The sequence below is a fragment of the Siphateles boraxobius genome, unplaced genomic scaffold (assembly GCF_051911475.1).
Source record: "Siphateles boraxobius isolate OS27281-9 unplaced genomic scaffold, OSU_SipBor_1 66, whole genome shotgun sequence".
Classification (NCBI taxonomy): domain Eukaryota; kingdom Metazoa; phylum Chordata; class Actinopteri; order Cypriniformes; family Leuciscidae; genus Siphateles; species Siphateles boraxobius.
In genome coordinates this window covers 18,372,665-18,393,159 of record NW_027509193.1, presented here as the reverse complement: position 1 = coordinate 18,393,159, position 20,495 = coordinate 18,372,665, and the positions used below count along the sequence as shown (strand labels likewise).

The following is a 20,495-nucleotide window of genomic DNA, read 5'->3' as shown; positions in this document are numbered from 1 at the left end:
TGCAGTGTGAACTAACATGAACAAACAATGAACAACTATTTTTATTAACTAACATTAAAAATATTAATAAATACTTTAACAAATGTATTGCTCATTGTAAGTAAGCCTACATGTTAGTTAATACATTATTTCTTAGATGTTGTGTGAAGGTTTAGTGATCTATTTATAATAACCTATTATTTTTAAATAAGTAAATGTAGTTTTTTGTTGATTTTCCATATATGATAAGTGTATTTATGCCATATTTTAAATTCAACATTTGTATCAAAGAAAATTTATTGTATTTTTTAACAAACAAAAAAAGCCATAATCATAAAATAAATGGACAATGCTCACGTTTTCCTCTTTACAAAAAAACACAATTAAAGCCATGTCTTTCCAAATCTATGCGATCAAGGTTTTGTTCAGATCGCCGCTTGTCAAACTGACTGCAGTGCATACAGTGTACGGTAGATGGCGGTAATGCGTCTCTCTGTGAACAACAGCATCCGGAAATACAAAAACAGACAGAGCCGTTTTCGGCTGTTGCCCCTGTGCGACGTTAACTGGCGGAATTGAGTGGAACAGTAACATATTCTAATAGAAAAAAATGCCTGTTTGTTCAGCTTATAAGTGCAAGAAACGCTCCGATGGATCATATAAAGAGGCATACAAAAGGGGCGAGTTTTCTTTTCACACGTAAGTTTTGTTGCAAGTTCCAATTCAACCTCAAATGGAAAGTCCACTAATCAAAATATAACACTCATATAACAACTGTTTCAATATCGTGTAGTTGCTAATCAGACATGCCACAGTTTTGACAAAGTATTGCAATAATGGTAACCATCTTAAGGGACTGTTGTCATCACAACGTTGGCGTGTGTGTTGCATTGTTGAGGAGCTGTTGGTCGTGATGGAGAATATAATGTATTCCAGTGACTCGAGTCTTTTGAAGGTGGAGGTAGTATATTTTGTTTAATTCAGAGCTGAAAAATAGTTAGTGAAGAGCAGAACAGACTGCGTTCTGCAAGAAGGAACGTGGGATTATTAGAAGTAAAGTTATCCGGTAGGTGGCAGTACTATCAGTATTCAATCTGTCCTAAAATCCCACTCGAAGGACAGTTTCCGGAAATACTAAATACGCTCTTTCAATGATGTCAGTAATGTATAACGTGTTAAATTGCTTTGAAGTTGAATACATTCTGTCTCTGTAAAAAATGCCTGTGTGTTCAGCGTATAAGTGCAAGAAGCGTTCAGATAGAGAGTATAAAGAGGCATACAATAGGGGCGAGTTTTCTTTTCACAAGTAAGTTGAATATCTCATATTCGTAGTTTCAAACAACCTTACAAAAACGTCCAACATGTGTACAGTTTTGTCACGCATGCATTAGACAAGTCTTTTTTTTAATATAATGCTTATACAATATAGATTGTTTCGAAGCAGGTATACAGTTATAAAAGGAGAATTACGCATTTCGGCTGTTTTTCAGCAATGTTCAGTAAATTCAGTGTTGATTCAGTTCCATTAACATGCTTGTGTATTTCTATGGGTGTCTGTTGATTCATGTGTAAAACATGCAGATTCCCATTAGCTGATGGCTTGAGAGTGAGAGAGTGGCTCCGTCGGATGAGATGGCAGAACTGGTGGCCAACTGGAAATTCAGTCCTGTGCTCGGATCATTTCGAGAAGGACTGCTTTGAACAAATGGGCAGCCACAAACGATTGCGAAAAAATGCTGTCCCGACCATCTTTAATTTCCCTAAACATCTCCAGTGGAAGGCAAGTCAAATCAGTTTTTGAATGTCTTTAAATGTTGAGGTTGTTATGCATATTTGCGTATTTCTTGTTGCTGCTACGTACAGCAGTTTTCCTTTCATAAACTCTTGTTAATTTGTTCCTTTCTTTGTAAATGTTTACACCCAGGTACCAGCTGTCAAGAGACGATCTCTGGTATGTATTGGAGGTTAGAGTAATCACTCTTTATGTCTAGTAAAAAGTTTAGTGGCTAAATTTCCAAAAACGGCGGCATCAAGCCATTTCTAAATAAACCAAAGTTGTTGGGTTTTCCTTTACAGCCTTTGTCATGTTAATAGTTTTGCATATTGTTGTGCTTATGCAGTTAATGATAATATTAATAAACTTCAGCTTTGTTGTGGGGTTTCACTAGCTGGGGTTTGTGAGGGAACTGCAGGGGCCCTTGATGAAAAGCTAATAATTAATGATATCATAAACATGTAAAATAACAATAAATAATTTAAAAATAAAAACAATACAAATAAACACTTTCAATCAAAAATAAACACTCGCACATGTAATGAGACCATTAGCCAACATCCAATGTGTTGTTAAATGATTAAAAATGACCTTAATCTAAGGGATACTTTAGTATTTTAGGACACCACTTGATGTCCTGTGTAAAATCTGGGTCCTCAAATCAAAACTAATTGAGGACCACTGTTTTAAAGCTCTTTTTTAGGAAGTCTTTTATCTTTCATTATCATTTTTACATCCAGAATCGTAAGCCAGTTGAAGTGCCTATCAAACCAAAACCAACCCCAGTGTCAGCGCCAGTAACACCACGGTAGGGTATTTTTAATTTATTCAAATTTTCTCAAATAAATGATTCTCTCTAATTGTTTTACTACTTAACATCTCTCGGTCGTGGTTTGGTAGGCTTCAGGGAAAGTTTGTTCGTGTGACTGTGGATTCTGATGGTGCCAGTGGCCCCTTTCATGCTGGCAGCTTTCACGATGACTACTGCAAACCGCAGGTTCATAATTGTTGATTTTTTGTTTTTAGGCTTCTGATTGTCGAGCATCTTATACACTTGTATATTGTATGCCACACAATGTGTTTTCACAGAGCTTTCAATGGATGAAGCTATCAGAAGGTGATGATGATGAGGATGATGATGATGATGATGACGACAATGACACTAGTGTATGTAGACCTTTACAGCCTTTCAGGTTGTAAAAGTAAAAACTTCGGCCTGACAGATCTGGAAATCTCCTGAATGGTGTTTTAGCATTTATTTACATTTTTTTACATACAGGATCCTGGAAATTATGTCGGTTATGATGATGCACCTCTTGAAAAGCCTGAAAATCCAAACACACAGTTTATCAGGGTATGCCTCTTACAGATTTGAATTTAAGTTGTCTGTTACTGTTATTTTTTTGTATGAAGATTTAAAACTGTAGTCATAATATAGTTATAAAAGAGAAATGTTATGCCTCCTTTCTGTGAAGGCCATGACACGGCAAGCCGACGGTCGGACTTTGGGCCGCCAGTGAGCGTCTGTCGGGCTGGTTTTTGCGGTGGCAGTGTGGCCGATTCGGCATGTTGAATTGCCGTCGAGGCCATCGGTGAGAGAGAGATCACTCTGATTGCTGTTCAGTTTAGCGAACAAGTATGAGAATAAAAGCGAGCCAAGTCAAGATGACATAGACACAAGGCTGTTCTAATTTTACGGTATCTTTCCTTAGCATTCCAGTATGTCAGTATTTTCATAACAACATAAGCCGTCGTCTTGAATGAAGAAAGTCAAGTCACCTATGTTTATACAGTGCTTTATACAATACAGATTGTTTCAAAGCAGCTTTACAGTGATAACAGAAAAATGATTTAGATAGTGTCATTGTTCAGCTGAAGTCAGTTCAGTGTTGATTCACTCCGTTGTAAAGATCATCAGTTATTAGTTCATCTATAAAGCAGTTCTGCAGAAAACAGTGATGTCATCGTCCACCTCAGTTCAGTTCTCATCTGATAGTATAAGTGCAGTCAAATCAATAATATTGCTGAATATTGAGTGTCCCCAACTAAGTGAGCTGGAGGCGACAGTGGCATGGAACCTAAACTCCATCAGGTGACAGAATGGAGAGAAGAAAAAAAAAACAGGCTCAGTCTTTGGGCCAATTCTCCTCTGTCCATCGAACGAACTCTGTGATCGTAAAGAGATCAGCTAGTAATCAGCGTGATTGATATTAAAGACGGTAAGCAAGCGCTGCTTTGTTTACGGTTTGTTTATCCGCAGTCCAAGTTTCGGTTAAACGTTTTTGAATGACGAATATAGGCTATTGATACCTGCTGATGTGGACAGATATTTAAATACACGCAGACGCAGAACGCACGTGCAAGTTGACAGTCGCCTTTAGTCCTTTTGGTGTGTTCAAACGCAGCTTTTTGTCCCAGATGAAGCTAACGCAAGGTGACAACACAGTCAGCTTTCGTCGCCGCTAGTTCTTTAATGTCAGCTTGGTGTGTCACGGCCTTAAAATCATTTTTACATTTAACCCCTGGTCTTCTATTACCTTAATGTCTCTATTTTTCAGGTGACCGAGAGATGGCAATGGCTGAGTATAGATGTAACAGGGCCATTTCAAGAAAGCAAAGGTGTCTATAGCCACATTGTGGTCATCTGTGACTATTACACCAAGTGGATTGAAATCTTTCCATCGGAAAAGCCTAATTCTGATTCCATTGCTCTGCTTATGTGTGATGCCATTTCCCGGTATGGTTTTCCTCTGGGATTTCTCACACCTTGGGGTGCCAGAGGGATTCAGGTCAGAACGGTAAGTCCTACATTATGATTGGCTATTTATTTATAATTTTCAAATGTGCTGAAAAGTTTCTACAATGTCTCAGTGCAGTTTAGTTTGTGAGCATCTCCCATTTTGCTTTTTTTGTTGTTGTCAAGGTAAACAGAGCACTCAATAATATTCTGATGATAAAGGATATTTCACTTGTCTCTCGGCATCATCAGGCTTCACAGCTTGAGCCTCACACACAATACCACATTGTAAAGTGAGTTTGGAATTGTTTGGATGTAAATCACTATGTTCCAGAGCCTGGAGTTATTTTGAAACATTTTTGTTACTGTTTGTCCACAGTATGGTAGAGAATCTGGTGAAGAAGCATCCAGAAAGTTGGCATGTTCATTTGCCTGTCAGCGTGCTGCGCTTCAACTGCAGTGTGCACCCAGAAACCAAACACAGACCTCTGTCTCTTCATCGCAGTGCGGGAACTAAACCTCATACATCACCCAGAGATCAGCCAGTACGTATTGTATTTACTGAAATTTACTGTGACATTGCAACAGCTTTGTCCACAATGGCAGCCCAAGTCCAACTGATTATTGGTTATGATTATGTCAGGAATCATGAGTAGAATTACACTGCTATTTTAGTCATGGACAAATGCGGTGGTTAGTAAAGTTTGGTTTTGTGATTTTACACATTTATGCACAACAAAATAATTGATATACACCATTCAAAACTTTGGGTCAGAAATTGTGTTTTGTGCTCAAATACAGTACAAACTGTAACATTGTGAAATATTACTATTTAAAATTAAGTGTTTTCTGCTTCAATGTTTTTTTTAAATATAATTTTATTCCTGTGATGACAAAGCTGAATTTTCAGCATCATTACTCCTCCAGTCTTCAGTTTCACATGATCCTTCAGAAATCATTGTAATATGCGTATTTGCTGCTCAGGAAACATTTCTTAAGCAGCACAAAAGTTTTCAACATTAATAATAATATTTTTGTAGAAACCGTGATATATTTTTTTCAAGTTCAAAAGAACAGCAATTATTTGAAGTTATTATAAATGTGTTTACTGGCACTTTTGATCAATTTCATGCATCCTTGCTGAATAAAAGTATTCATTTATTTCTAAACAAATTCTACTGACCTCAAACTTTCGAATGGTACTGTATACATAAAGTCTATTATTAAATTTGAGTATGTATTTTGCTTTTTCAATCAAGCTCAGTGAAGATGACCTTGCAAAGTACACTTTCAAAATACAGAAACCAAACCCTTTCAAAGAAATTGAGGCACTGAAACAAATATTCAGTGAGTATGATCACCTCATGTCCAAATCTCTATCAGTTGACCATTCCTTCACATCTGCGCTCATTATCATTTAACTTTTGTTAACACAGGAGAATCGGCAGACTGCATTGTCGTTTCATGAGGCAAAAAACATAGTAAGTATGAATTAACTGTAGTACTTAATTTTTTTTTTGATTTTTTTTTATCTTGTCATGAAATTGTATAAATTGAAAAATGCACTACTACTGCATATTCAGCTGTTTTACTTTGTTTCCTCTGTTGCTAGTGTGCCTGAATATTGTTACTGGTGTGTGATTTCAAACTGAAGGTCAAGTGAGGAAGCTCCATACAGACCACGTTGATTTAAAGGATGAAAGATAATGACGTTAAAGTCAATTGAGACCCAAACTGAGGTGTTGTTTGTTTATTTATTTATTTTCTTTATTTTTTTCATATAGAAATGTTATGCAGCATTGTGAAGAAATACCGTTAAAGGTATTTGAGAGAATAGTATTAACTGTAAAATAAACTGCTTTGAAAGGAGTGTGAATTTTTTTTGGTCATTTTTACTGTTTATAAATAACTGATTCCATTAGACTGAGCCAGCAAAAGATAATCTAATGTTATCAACCAATAGCTATGTTTACCATGATGCCTTTATAAACTGATGGTGCCACACATATTCCTGTGAGTTGCAGGCAATCCTAAAGGATATTGTGGGGGCCTGAAATGAAGTGTGCTTGATTTAATGACAAATACTTTTTTAAATAAACCTTTTTATAATGTTGACTCAACAGTTTATTCCAGCAAAGTCTTATTCAGAATAAAGCGTTTATACGTATTTTGATGTCTGTCATTGTGTATTTCATGTCCATTTCATTCCAAGCCACACAATCCCAAGTACTTTCTAGAATGAACACTAAATAGCCAAAAGTATTATGATATCCTATTCTAATTAACACATTTTACTATTCCAGTAATCCCAGTAAAAACAAATGTTAGTTAGTGCTACATCATTAGAAATTCTCTGATCATACATATCATTCTAAAGCACGAATATTATATGCTTTAAGATTTGTTCTCACTGGAATAGCCAAAAACAGTGCACTAAATAGTTGGAAAACGTAAATATTAGTGTCTAAGCAACAAGTGTTAGTTAAAAAATAAATGTAATGAGTTATGTGAGGCCACTAGAGCGCGACTGTCTCCGGGACAGAAGAGTTCACGCTGCTCGCGCAAAGACATCTGGGATTGTGGAGGACTGGATCGAGCTCTTTGATTTCCGCAGTGCAGCGTGGGATAGTGGAAGAAGTCAGCGAAACCGCCGTTGAGAAATGGTGAGTGAGCAAGCAAATAAAAGCTAGATCAAACGTCTTTATTCGTTTTGTCGTTTGAAAACATAACTATGAGTGTTTTAACTAAACTAGCTGCTGGATGAAGTGGCTAGCTTGTGTAAAGGTAGCCTTTTCACAGACCTCTTTGTTTCGCAATATTTTTAGCAGTCCGGCTAACGTTCCCTGCTAAATCCGCCCGATTTATTGTGTAACTTGGTAGTTTGACACTAAATTGTGCTCGACGACGGACATGGTCAGCCAATATGGAGAATCGTGTACAATCAGTTTTGTATTGTTTATTTGTATGAGCGCTGCGCAGTCCCTGTGGCCGAAAAGGGGCTGATAATCGCGGTGTTGATTTCGTGACAGCTCTGTAATGTAGGAACGGGCTGGTCCTGTCATTGATCATTCTGGGCTGTGCCTTTCAGATGGTCATCGAGAGATTTAATTTAGCCACATATACTGAAGTAGATGAACAGTAAAATGATTTTCGAGAGCAGATTGGTTGCTAACGTTACATGTTTCTAGCCTGCCGTCGTTACTAGCTCCAGTTTGCACGTCCATTTTTAAAAGATAACTTGCGCTAGCCTGTCGTCAGCTGAATATACTTTGTTCAACGTTAGTCTCACCGAGAATTCAGCTCTCCATAAAGCTGGTTATGGTTTTGTAGTAAATAAACCGCACAACAACGCGCTACATTTCCTAGGTGTTGCCAGTAACTAAGTCAACAACAACTTAACACAACTGCAGCTGTCGGCGTTTCATTTGTGTAGTTGACATGTTTCAGCTGTTCGCCATCTGCTTTTCTTTTCATTATTTAATTTGAAAGCCAGTGGTTGTTTCAGTTGTAAATTGCAAACACCGCTTTAGGGTTAAGATATATTGACGTTAGTTGTTTATTATGTACCCGTTTTGATGTTCAGGATTATTATTCTAAAATAATTGATGCTTCCCTATGTTTTGTGAAGGACAAGGAATGCTCCGTAAGGTTTTTGAGCCATGAGTGGATACTGTGCAGTATAGAATCACATCTCAAAGATAAGTTGTAATATTGAGATGGGGTTGAACGTTGCTTGCCTTTCTCTTCAGGATGTCTTTTTGATGATCAGACGTCACAAGACAACCATCTTCACAGATGCTAAGGAGTCTACCACAGTCTACGAGCTGAAGCGGATTGTGGAGGGCATCCTAAAGCGAGCACCAGAGGATCAGAGGCTTTATAAGGTCAACAAATTTTTTAAAAATATTATTATTCATTGATCTATGTCAATAATGTTACTGTACTTTTATTCAGCAAGGATGCATTAAATTGCTCAAAAGTGACATTAAGTACATTTAATATTACAAAAGATTTCTATCTCAAATAAATTGTTCTTTTGAACTTTCTATTCATCAAAGATTCCTGAAAAAATTATCCTTGTTTCCACAAAACTAAACAAAAACATTAATTAGCACAACTGTTTTCAACATTGATAATAATTAGAAATATTTATTGAGCAGCATTTCATCATATTATAATGATTTCTGAAGGTTCATGTGACCCTGAAGACGTGAGTAATGATGCTAAAAATTCAGTTTTAACATTACAGGAATAAATTACATTTTAAAATACATAAAAACAGAAAATATTGTTTTAGATTGCAAAAATATTATGGTTTTAACTATTTTTGATCAAAAAACATTTTTGTTCCAAAAACATTAATAAATTCTTACCGATCTCAAACTTTTGAATGGTAGAGTAACTAATACCACAAACTATCACAGAATTAATCACATCCATTCCTAATAATAGCTAAAACCCCTTGAGCTAAAAAAATAACCCTCACAAATTAAAACAGGGTTTTATAAATGTGAGTGGCTGCTGTCTTTTTTGTTTTGTTTTTGTTTTACGAGATTAATAGAATAGAAAGTGAAAGACTTAAAGGTACACTATGTAACTTTTGGAGCCTAGTGTTGTTTTTGGCGGCCTGTTTTAATTTTAGTTTTAGTCTTTGTGTCAAACTGTCATTTAAATTTTTATTAGTTTTAGTCACGTTCATGCTCTTTTTAGTCTAAAGGTTCAGACGACTAAAAGTGTGACCATTTTAGTCTTATTTTAGTCAGAATTATCCATGACTATTTTCGTCTAGTTTTAGTCGAAGAAAACTGATGACATTTTCGTCTTGTTGTAGTCAATGAAAATTGTATTTTAGTAGGGCTGGGCGATGTGGGCAAAAAAAAATCACGATATTTTTTTTATATTAGTCGATATCGATAATTATCACGATAAATGTCAAATCTTTATTTTTCAAGTTTAAAGGCAGATTTTTGCTCCTAACTTAAAGTTGTAGAAACCAGAGCGTTTATTGTGGTTTTAAACTACTCTTTATTGTCAGAACATATCATGACAAACACTTGCCAAACAGTTGAACATTTCACAAATCTGAGGTAGAAATCTGAGATTTTTACAAACCATTCAAACATTTGTCATTTTTCCTTAAAATAAATATCTGAATAGAAAAATTTATTTCTTAGTTTCTGCATGTGCTAATGGGGGATATTGTTTAGTGTAAAGTGACTTTGATGGCACGTATCTTCAGCACAGTTTGCAGTGCAGGCTGCAATATTAATATTACATGTTTTCTCTCGAACACGCATATTTGACAGTGAGTTGACAGTAAATCTGCATCCTAACTCAAGCTAATACTACCATGTTAAATTTATGTTCATTAAAAAAAACAGTAACATCTGTTAAAAAAATATAAAAATATTCTGTTTGAGTTTTATTAAAATTAACCATTGGTCATCCAGTATCATGAATTTAGAATAGATCATAACCACAGATAAAATCAGGCATAGCCTATAGCACCTCACTATCATGGCAAAATGTAACTTTATGGTTTCTATGAATTTTGTTTTTATGAAAAACAGTAGCCTAAATACATTATTAAATACTGTAATTATATTCCATTAGTCCTTTAATACATTGTCTACATTAATAATGTAATACAATTCAATATGTATATCCCACATTTCATGGTGCAGTTAATATTACTACTAGGCTAACATCAGTGCCATAGAGATAAAGAGTTGCGACACTCCCATAGGAACTAAATCCAAGACTTTGTACCAAATTCAAGGCTTTTAAGGCCTTAATTTGAGATTATTTTTCAATGCTTTTAAGATCCCGCGGGTACCCTGGTTAATGTGTCTTGTCCCCCCACAATGTAAGCTAATTATTAGGCTAACGTTACATTACATGAGTCACGTGACGTCACATAGTGGTCTATTTTCAGTTAAAAATGGCGAAAATAGACAAAAGTTTATTAGTTTGCCTGATTATTTTTGTGATTTGTTTAACATTTATGACCTAAAAAAACTGTCAAATAGGAAATGTTTAGTTTAGCAACAAACTATCTCGCACTTGACCAACCGTAAACTGAATGGCGCCGTCGAGTCGCTCTGCTAAAATTCGCTCTGCGAACATAAAGCCCGCCTACTTTGATTTGATTGGTCATCTCAAATATTCTGACATTGACGAGCAGTGACAGACCAATGAGGCTCAGATGAACACACACACACCAGTGCCATAGAGATAAAGAGTTGCGACACTCCCATAGACCGCCATGGGAACTTTGGAATGCGGAAGTAACGCGTGTCGTGGATCAGCCAATAGTTCCAGACACTGATAGTTCCAGCATTGAACCCCATTCCTTTTCAGTGTTTCCGAAGTACGCTCGCTGGTAAATTAATGAAATTACTTTATTTCTTTACTTTTAAACACATTAGCCGACCTCTCGTGAATCTAGTCAGTAGTTATATTTTATGTAGCCAGTTTTAGTTAATGTTTATTGGAAGATAATAGGTTAATTGCAGCTATAGCTTACGTGACACTAACGTTGGCTAACTTACGGTAACCTGATGTATATAATATATAATATTATTAATAATAATATTTTTATATATATGTATACACACACACACACACACACACAATTCATTTATTTAAATGGGTGAGGGTTATGTGTGTATATATGCATATTTGTCAAAATGTGTGTTTGTGTAATACATATAGGCCTACATAAATACACATGCATTCATATATATATATATATATATATATATATATACAATTAATATATTATGTGTATGGGTTAGGGTTAGTAATGTGTGATTGAAATATATATACATGTGTACTGTACACAGTACATCGTATACATGTATTAGTGTGTGTTTTCTGATGAATGGTTTAGTCTATGATTGGGGTAGGATGAAGGGGTACATTAGCCATACCGAAATGAATCCCGTTAACAGTTATTTAGCTACGTATTTAGGAACATAGTTAATTTACTCATTAACTATCTATCCGGTTTCATTTTATGAAGTTAATATTTACCGAACATTGCTGCAAATATAGTCATTGCTTTCATCCGTTATGGGAGCAGTCCATTTCCCTCCTACATCATTCATTTGTACATGCACAGCGTAATTATTTATCTTTTATGTTGGTTGGAATTCTGAACGGACCGCCACTGCAGACCTCTTTGTGTGATCACGAAGGTAGGCTAATGGCTGAATCAGAATTTATAAGCAAGATCACGGATCAATAGCCTAATACAGCCCAGTTGTGCTAAAATAAATATCATGAGACGTCCATCATCAGATGAGCCGCTAAAGCCAGTGCTACTACCCATGCGAACATGAACACTAAGCTTTTCTCTCCAAAAAAACCCTAAAACTTATCTAAGTAATATACAGGTCCTTCTAAAAAAATTAGCATATTGTGATAAAGTTCATTATTTTCCATAATGTAATGATAAAAACTAAACTTTCATATATTTTAGATTCATTGCACACCAACTGAAATATTTCAGGTCTTTTATTGTTTTAATACTGATGATTTTTGCATACAGCTCATGAAAACCCAAAATTCCTATCTCAAAAAATTAGCATATTATGAAAAGGGTCTCTAAACGAGCTATTAACCTAATCATCTGAATCAACTAATTAACTCTAAACACCTGCAAAAGATTCCTGAGGCTTTTAAAAACTCCCAGCCTGTTTCATTACTCAAAACCGCAATCATGGGTAAGACTGCCGACCTGACTGCTGTCCAGAAGGCCATCATTGACACCCTCAAGTAAGAGGGTAAGACACAGTAAAGCAAGGAAAACTACATAGTACCTCAACAACGCGACATAATGGATGTACTTGTCTCTTCGTGGGGGTGGAAAAACAAGTTATATTTCTTGTAAATATTATTTACAAGATAATAAATATAGTAAATATAGTAAATAATATAACTTGTAAGATTTAAGTGCAAAAGAAAAGGTATGAGAGTGCTGTTTTTGTCAATTGTATGTTTTAATTTAAAATGTTAGCGATTTTAACATAAGTAGGCCTACATGTTTAAATGTTTTGCCACTTGCTTGATCAACTTAATATATAAATCTTTATAGAAGTAATGCATTTAATAATACGTGAATTGAGTTTAAACGTGAATACGTCTGTGAAAGAGTGTAGACTAGGGCTGCAGCTATCGATTCTTTTTTTAATCGATTAATCTAGCACTTAATCGAACGATTAATCGAGTAATCGGATATTTTTGTGTGTGTGTGTTTTATTAACAGAATAGTTATATTAAACTTGTGTCTATTTCAGTTAAAGCTGTTATAAGTTATATATTATAAGTTATATAGTATGCAAGTTATAAAGCTATCTCATATGTGAATCTTCCTTTAAGATGTTATAATATAACCACTCTAAGCATCTAAGCATATTTGTGTATTCTGGTAGTTTAACGCTGAAGAAGAGCTGTAACGTGACTTGTTGTTGAACACGCAGTAAAAGCTGATGCACTTTTTGTTCTGTGCGTTTTAACTGAAAAATGAGTACTCCGAATCTTTATTAAAAACCAACAGGCTGGGGACTTAAATTTTTTGTTGTTGTCTGTATTTGGCAGACGTGAAATACAAACAAGGTCTCGCAAAGACTGCAATACAATATTTGTTCCTCCATCACGTCCCGGTGTGTACAGTGAATGCATGCTGAAATGATTGTTGCGTGGCTACATAAAAGTTTAAGCATATGTGATGCATTGCTGCAATTGGTCTGACTGGCGTGTGTGTGTGTGTGTGTGTGTGTGTGTGTGTGTGTGTGTGTGTGTGTGTGTGTGTGTGTGTGTGTGTGTGTGTGTGTGTGTGTGTGTGTGTGTGTGGGGGGGTTCTTTTTTTAGGCTATACTCTTGAAATTGAACGTGATAGTTACGTTTATTACTTAAATGTCATCAAAGCTAAAAATCATATCTAGTCAAACCGCATCACGACATCACTACAAATACAGTATTGGTTTAAAATCAGCGAACATCAATAGGCTTAGACTACGTTACCTTGTTTCAGCAAGTTAAGTGTATTAAGTGAATTAAGTGTGTAATGATCCCAAACTTTAGACAATTTCTGCCATTTATTTACATATTTATTCTCCGCCATCGCGCCGACTAAATTCAAAATATATGCTTCCTGAACAGGTCCGTGTGAATAAACGGTCCGTGTGAAACAATCAAATCCCTGCTCCGCGCGTATAGTGCGCGTCATAGGAATTTAACGAGGCTTCGAGGCAGAGTTTTTGCCTCGAGGAATTTTTGTAATCGAGAAACTCGAGGAATCGTTTCAGCCCTAGAGTAGACCTATAACTACTGTGTACAAATAGAATCGCAATGCTGAAACTTTTTTGTATTATTTTATAAAAGTCGCTGATAATAAAAATAATGACTTTTGAAATAAAAAATAGAGAATAAATGTTGTGATTGTGGTACAGCCGTAGATCAGTTGCGCACTGATCTAACAGCAAACGCAGCTTATGTGAAAGCACAATAGCACGTGCTGCTCCTGCATACACACCGCAACACGCACTACACACGGAGTATGTGTGAAACAGCCGTAACTCACGCAGCTGCATCTTCTAAATAATGCCGCGAGTGTGGCTTGAGGAAGTGATGTCGCCTGCGTCTGCGCAGTGCAATCTGATGCAGCCCCTGAGCAAGGGACCATCCATCAGCCGGAAACAGAAGCCTCGCGGGAGCCGCCTTTGTAGCAGAACTTCACCTGCTGTTAGCATTCCATTGACTCCCATTCATTTTGGCGTAACTTTGACAGCGAATAACTTTACATCTGAGGCGTCCAAATACTTCATTTGTCATCTATTTATTTCTAAAGAAACACGACAATGTATAAAAGGCTCCATTACTTTGTATCTTACGTTATGGCCCCGTAGAAGCCATTTTTGTAAAAATAGGCTAACGATTGCGTCATAACCACGCGACTCTCTGTCGCACAGTAGAGAAATTACCGTATAGACAGGAGGAGAAGCTCGCAGGCAATCTTTTACTGTCTATGCGGCAACCGGGGTGACATGGAGGCATAGTCAGGGGAGAAGCCCATAGATAGAGTCCATAAAAGCAACGGGACAAAATATTTCAACGTTTTTGAGGAATTGGAAATAATTCGGTATGTGGCACAGCTACTAGAAGATTTACAACTGTCAGACCGGTTGCTCACGTCACATCTACGTCGTCAATCTCAGTTTGAGCCTGCGCAGTCGCTCAGCCATCAGGAAGTGAGTGCTTCTAATGGGCTTCACGTTTCTCCGTTGAAATCTAGGGGGTTGCTGTGTCCATTTATTTTACTGTCTATGCCCCTGAGTGAGACACAGGAAACAGAAATACTGCAAAATAATAATAATAACGCGATTAAACGAGACAAAATAACATTATAACATTTAGTCTCGTCTCGGTCAACGAAAATGAGACATTTTAGCATAGTTTTTATTTTGTAAACCACATTTTAGTCTCATTTTTATATTCGTCAACAATATTGCATTATACATTTAATTAGTCAACGTCACATGACCAGCATTTACGTTGCGTCTCTTCTAGTTTTCGTCACGTGTGACACCAATGTGTCCCTGAGCAAGACACTTAACCCCTAGTTGCTCCAGAGGCGTGCGACCTCTGAAATATAGCAATTGTAAGTCGCTTTGGATAAAAGCGTCAGCTAAATGAATAAATGTAAATGATAAAGGTTCGTTGACGATATTTAGTCATAATTTTCGTTGACGAAAGCAACACTATTTGAGCCTTGCAGTTAATAAACAGAGCTACAATGTTCTTCCGCAAGACGCATGCCGTTTTATTTATGTATATGACGAGTCACATGGGTACTGGGCTACTCCACAGCGCTTGTTGTCCCACCGGTCTAAAATAGTCAGAATATAAACACTTCATATCGGCGTGCCATAGTTTTTCAGGACATAGGCGCTGATCCCCGCGGAAATGGCCTAGCACCCGCGGAAAAACGAGAGATTCTCCATTAATTTTATCCAGTCAAAAAATCGTTTGAGATTCGGAAACCTCTCTGATTGGTGGATCTCATATCATGTCCAGGCGGGTCGTAATACACACAACTCTACCGTTATATTTAGCGCTACAACATAACCTGACCCAAAAGCTTGTGCTTTGTGGGATTTTATGCATGATGATAAATTGTATTTTACATAATTACCTCGGGTTTATTACATGGCTTGGTTGAATTCTAATGTAGAATGCGGTCTGTTATTTCTTGATAACAGACCGCTGCTAAGTATAACACACCGTTGCCATGAAAAACAGATCGTTGCCATGGACACAGTTCTGTTCACTCTGGAACAATACAATTGTTTTTAAATCAATAATTTGACACAAAATATTGATTCAAAGAGGAGTTTATTGATTTATTTGTTAGGTAGCCATATAATAAGCGGGATAATGTAGAGCGAGGCAGTAGGGGTGGGAGATATTGACAAAAATGAATATCTCTATTTTTTTTCAATATCTCGATATCGGTATTCAGACAATATTTTTGCAATCCTTCAAAGAAATGTGTGCAAACTGGCAAAGAAGGCTCAGTTGGTCTTTTGACTTGCTGCATTTGACCTATTATTGTATAGAATTACTAGTACATAAAGATATGAGACATTATTGATTTAAACATGAAGTTATTGTACTAAATATTTATTGTAATAGAGTAAATTTTTTGTACAGTGCTTTTTCAGTACAATACGTATATATGTACGTAATAAATTAACTTTGTGCTTTGCAAACAGTACGCTATTAGTAATAGACAAACAACAATGTGACTACCTCTTTAAAAAGTTGTTTTGCAAAATGTAAACATTAGAACACAACACTATAACATTTTTGCACATTATATTAATATAAAAGATGAGGATAAAAAAAGGCAAAAGGAACAAAATAAATAAAACAGACACTGCTCTGCAGGTAAAATGTGCAATAAAGCAAACATCCCGATGACTTTGTATTTTCGCTTTCTTCGCTCATTTTTGTGTTGCGCTCAAAGCTAGATAACAAGTGATTGAGTAGCATACGCACGGCACGCTGTAATGACGTAAGACGTCAGGGGCACTGAGGCATAATGGGCAGTTCCCCATATTAATAAAAATGTTTTAGTTTGTACAAAAATTTTTTTTTTCTAGAAGTTAAAAGAAGCCCTGTTCGGAGGCTATTCCAGTGGATCTCTTGGGAATGGTATTCCTTCTTTTGGACTCAATTTTCTAATGATGCAATCACGAAGCTCGCCACTTGAGGACGCCACAGACATTTAAGAAAAACTTTTAACTTCAGTTTTCCGCAAACAACACATATTTTGCCTTTTCTAGCAGCTATTTTATTTATCGTACATCGGCTTTACTCTACGTTTTTGGATTGTTGCCTCAACCTAAGAAACGTCATAACACACAGGTAAGAACTTCGTAGTTGTATTGCAAATTAGTAGCAGCTTACTCTCGTGCAATTGAGGAACGATCGTGATTTTGTACAACAAAAAATGCAGTCAAACAAACCCCGACAGTATTAAAATCGCTACATATAATTGTTTAGAAGGTTATAGTGTGCGTTATTTGTTTTCTCTTTAACTTCCTTCAGCTCTTTTCATGTTTGGGGGGTCGGATTTTACAAATTATGAAATATTCGATATCCCAATTTTGCATATCGTTCAGACAACAATTTGGATATTATCGTCTAAACGATACATCGCCCACCTCTACGAGGCAGTTGTTATAGCGAATACAACCCCTTCAGGCTGATTCAAGACCTGGTCACTCTGTCGGGGTTGTATTCGCTATAACAACCGCCTCGTTCTACATTATCCCTTACATATCAGTGAGAGAGCAACTCGCAACAGCACTCATGGAAAGAATGTTTTTGTTTGGTCGGTAATGTATTTGCTGTCCATTTGTTTCTCTTTGCGATGTTCTAATAACTTCTGTGCAAAGAATTCATTAAGCGCACGAAAAAGCGCAGAAAAAGACAATACTCTTTAAAGCTAACGCCAAGTATAATTGAGTAATGAGCATGTAAAATGTTTTAAGGGGCATTTGTTGCATACATGTATGTCCCCTTGAGTAGCGCAGTTTTCATTTGCTCATGAAAAAATGGGGGACTAAAGATGTTTATATTTGGTTGGTAATGTATTTGCACTTGTTACATAATGTACCTTTAAATTAATTTGAACAGCATTTCCAAGAAAACGTGTTTTGTTTAGAACGCATTGTACATTGAACACCATAGAAAGGAAAAAACTAAGACCTATCTGGCAGCATGGGGAGAAAATGGCAACATCTGTACATGAATAGTATTTCTTTCTTTTTTTAATTGCATTTTATACTTTCATACATCCATATTAAGACTGTAAAGGTGGGACAGTGTGCTGCATATCAGGAATGACCAATTTATCAATGACCTCACACAAATCAGGTATGGACTAGTTTGAGTTGAAGTGGTGCACTTTAGTAAACAATCTGTCCATGTCCCACAGGAGGATATGCTTCTTGAAGATAGTAAGACTCTTGGAGACTGTGGCTTCACAAACCAGACAGCCAGGCCTCAGGCTCCGGCCACAGTAGGGCTGGCTTTTCGCATCAGTGGTGAGTTCCCATTTCCAACACTTGCCTGTTGTATTTTGGTAATTCGGATTTGCTTACTGTGTCTGTTTTTATCACAGATGATGCTTTTGAGCCTCTAAGAATAGAGGCCTTCTCCAGCCCTCCTGAGCTTCCTGATGTTATGAAGCCTCAAGACTCGGGCAGCACCGCCAACGAACAAGCCGTGCAGTGAAGGAGGAACCAACAAGAAAAGGGGTTGGGGGGGAGGGGGGTAAGGCAGAGGTAAAGAGTGTCCAAAACAGCGGACAAGCAAAACGTGTGTGTATTAAGATGGTGGTGTGTATCGAGTTACATAAAGAAGGGGGAAGCATGAGTGAGAGTGATCTTGTGTGATATTGTAACTTTGCTGAGAATTTGAACCGCTCTCCCTGTTACGCCTCACGTTTCATCAAGCACTAGCAGCTTACTCTCACTGTATCGTCGCAAACCCATCCAATATTCAGTGTCTGCTCAGTGCTCATCTACTGGTTAATCCACCAATCACACCCCTTTGGGCGCAGGCACATTTTTATTTGGTAATGTTTCCCTTCATTTCTGAATGAATCGCTCATTTGTTAGTCACCCGTCAAAGGTGGTTAGATATCAGAGTGTTTAAACCTGTGCTTCTTATTTAATTCACGCAATAGTTATGTTTGGAGAGTTAAACAATTTGTGCTTTTTTGTGTGTTATGATCTGTTAGGGCCGGGGTGGGTTTGTGTCGGAGGCTGTGAGTTTTTACAAATGCCCACTTTACTGATCGCATTTACAGTACGCTGTTGTGTGTTAAGACTATTGATATTATAATTATTCTTATTTAGATCCTTCATAATTTTATTGGGGCGCTAAAGACAATAGCCTGAAATGTTTTATGTTACCAACTTGGTGTAAATGCACATGGAACTGACTGAACATCAGAATGGGCATGGATGCCATCAGGTTATATCTGCAGATTAATTCCCAGCACATGGTTATGGTGAATTCTGACATACAGTGGTTTCATTGTAAATACATTTTTCCACATGCATTGTTGCTTCTTGAAGTGTTTTGCATTTATTTACAATTTTGTGTTGGAGTTAGTGTCTGCTAGTTTCTTTTTGAGTTTTTGTTTGGAAGCTTAAGTATTGACATTTAATTCCCTGATTTTGTAATTAAATCAAAGGGGAGTGTAAATGCTAGTTTTTTTTTCTTTTGTCTGTGTGTGACATTTTGAAATGGTGGAAAGAATCAACTAAAAATGTAAGATCAATAAGAATGAAGCCTTTGGGTGTAGTTCCTTGAACAAGTGAATGTTTTCAATTTTACACAAACGCTGACATTGTCTTCATCCCGAAAAACAGACTCTCCTAATGTTTTTGCGAACTCACCTTTATCCTTCTCAGTGCTCTTGCAAAAAGCAAAAATAGAAACTGAAAAGAAAATCATGCTGCAGTATCTGTAACTGCGTTTAAATTAATTAAAATCAGCCCTTTTCCACTCCTTGTTTAATGTTCAATGTCTGCTTATTAATAGTATTGTTTTTTTTATAACGTGCAGATATAATTGCAATATAACAAAATAACCATTAAAGGAATAAAAGGCAAGGGGGAGAAAATTAACAAGAAATAATATTACAAGTAAATGACAAAAAATTTGAACAAAAAACTATTTTCCTTGCTTGTGTGTTTTCAGATACAAAACGTTTTAAAGTACTGTTGAAATTAGTTGTGGAATGCATTCAATTGTGGTTTATGACTGGAGAATTGTCCTTTATGTATGTGAAACTTACCCGGAATAAGTCATACAAATATGAGTAATGAGTTATACTGAACTCAAATTTGTGTGTATAAATTAAACCAAACAACACCTATTTCAAAAATAAAGACAACAGAAAGTCCACATTTTCTGCAAAGCTACGGCAAGAACCGATTGTCTGGAAGAGCTCGACTGTCCCTGTCTCACACTGTCCTCCTGTCCAAACGCAATATCTAGAGAAGGGAAATATTCACAGGATCTACATTTCTTTCTGTGATCAAGTGATTGCACAAAAGGATCGGGTCATTCAGTGGCCTACAGGTATGAGTTATTAAGAGTTAAGTTCATTTCAGAATCTACAGCTGTTTTCATGGCAAGAACAGGGTAAAATCTGTTTAAAAAAAGATGCATGAATAGTAAATTTATAAATAATTTACATACAGATGGATAAGATTTATTTAGATTTTTTAGGGTAGTTCACAGTGGCTTTTTACTTAATTTTAAATGAAAATACACAAAATACCATTCAGAAGCATTGATTCATCATATAGTCATCATAAACAGTAGATACTGAAAGTTAAAGCTGTTTGTGTTTTGTTTTGACAGGAGTAGACCTGAGGCCTGTGCCATGATGGTAGTTGAACAAACTCAGGGTTACAG

At 36.4% G+C, this 20,495-nt stretch overlaps 2 protein-coding genes across 4 annotated transcripts; both read left to right on the top strand.

Annotated features, from left to right (window-relative positions):
- Positions 1 to 476: 476 nt before the first annotated feature.
- Positions 477 to 6,657, top strand: LOC143721845 (uncharacterized). Of its 3 annotated transcripts, none has more exons than XM_077212695.1 (13): positions 477 to 678; positions 1,561 to 1,759; positions 1,904 to 1,930; positions 2,494 to 2,561; positions 2,654 to 2,750; positions 2,843 to 2,920; positions 3,033 to 3,107; positions 4,312 to 4,551; positions 4,677 to 4,783; positions 4,870 to 5,035; positions 5,750 to 5,837; positions 5,927 to 5,971; positions 6,103 to 6,657. In XM_077212695.1, exons 1-12 carry the CDS (start codon positions 590 to 592, stop codon positions 5,956 to 5,958), a joined length of 1,266 nt encoding a protein of 421 aa, XP_077068810.1. In that variant the 5' UTR covers positions 477 to 589; the 3' UTR covers positions 5,959 to 5,971; positions 6,103 to 6,657. The 3 variants fall into 3 exon arrangements, with proteins under 3 accessions (XP_077068810.1, XP_077068811.1, XP_077068812.1); XM_077212696.1 differs by lacking the exon at positions 477 to 678 and adding an exon at positions 1,076 to 1,285; XM_077212697.1 differs by lacking the exon at positions 477 to 678 and adding an exon at positions 1,094 to 1,135.
- Positions 6,658 to 7,041: 384 nt separating this feature from the next.
- On the top strand, positions 7,042 to 19,577 carry elob (elongin B). Its single transcript, XM_077212709.1, has 4 exons — positions 7,042 to 7,153; positions 8,240 to 8,374; positions 17,998 to 18,106; positions 18,184 to 19,577. Exons 1-4 carry the CDS (start codon positions 7,151 to 7,153, stop codon positions 18,294 to 18,296), a joined length of 360 nt encoding a protein of 119 aa, XP_077068824.1. The 5' UTR covers positions 7,042 to 7,150; the 3' UTR covers positions 18,297 to 19,577.
- Positions 19,578 to 20,495: the final 918 nt, after the last annotated feature.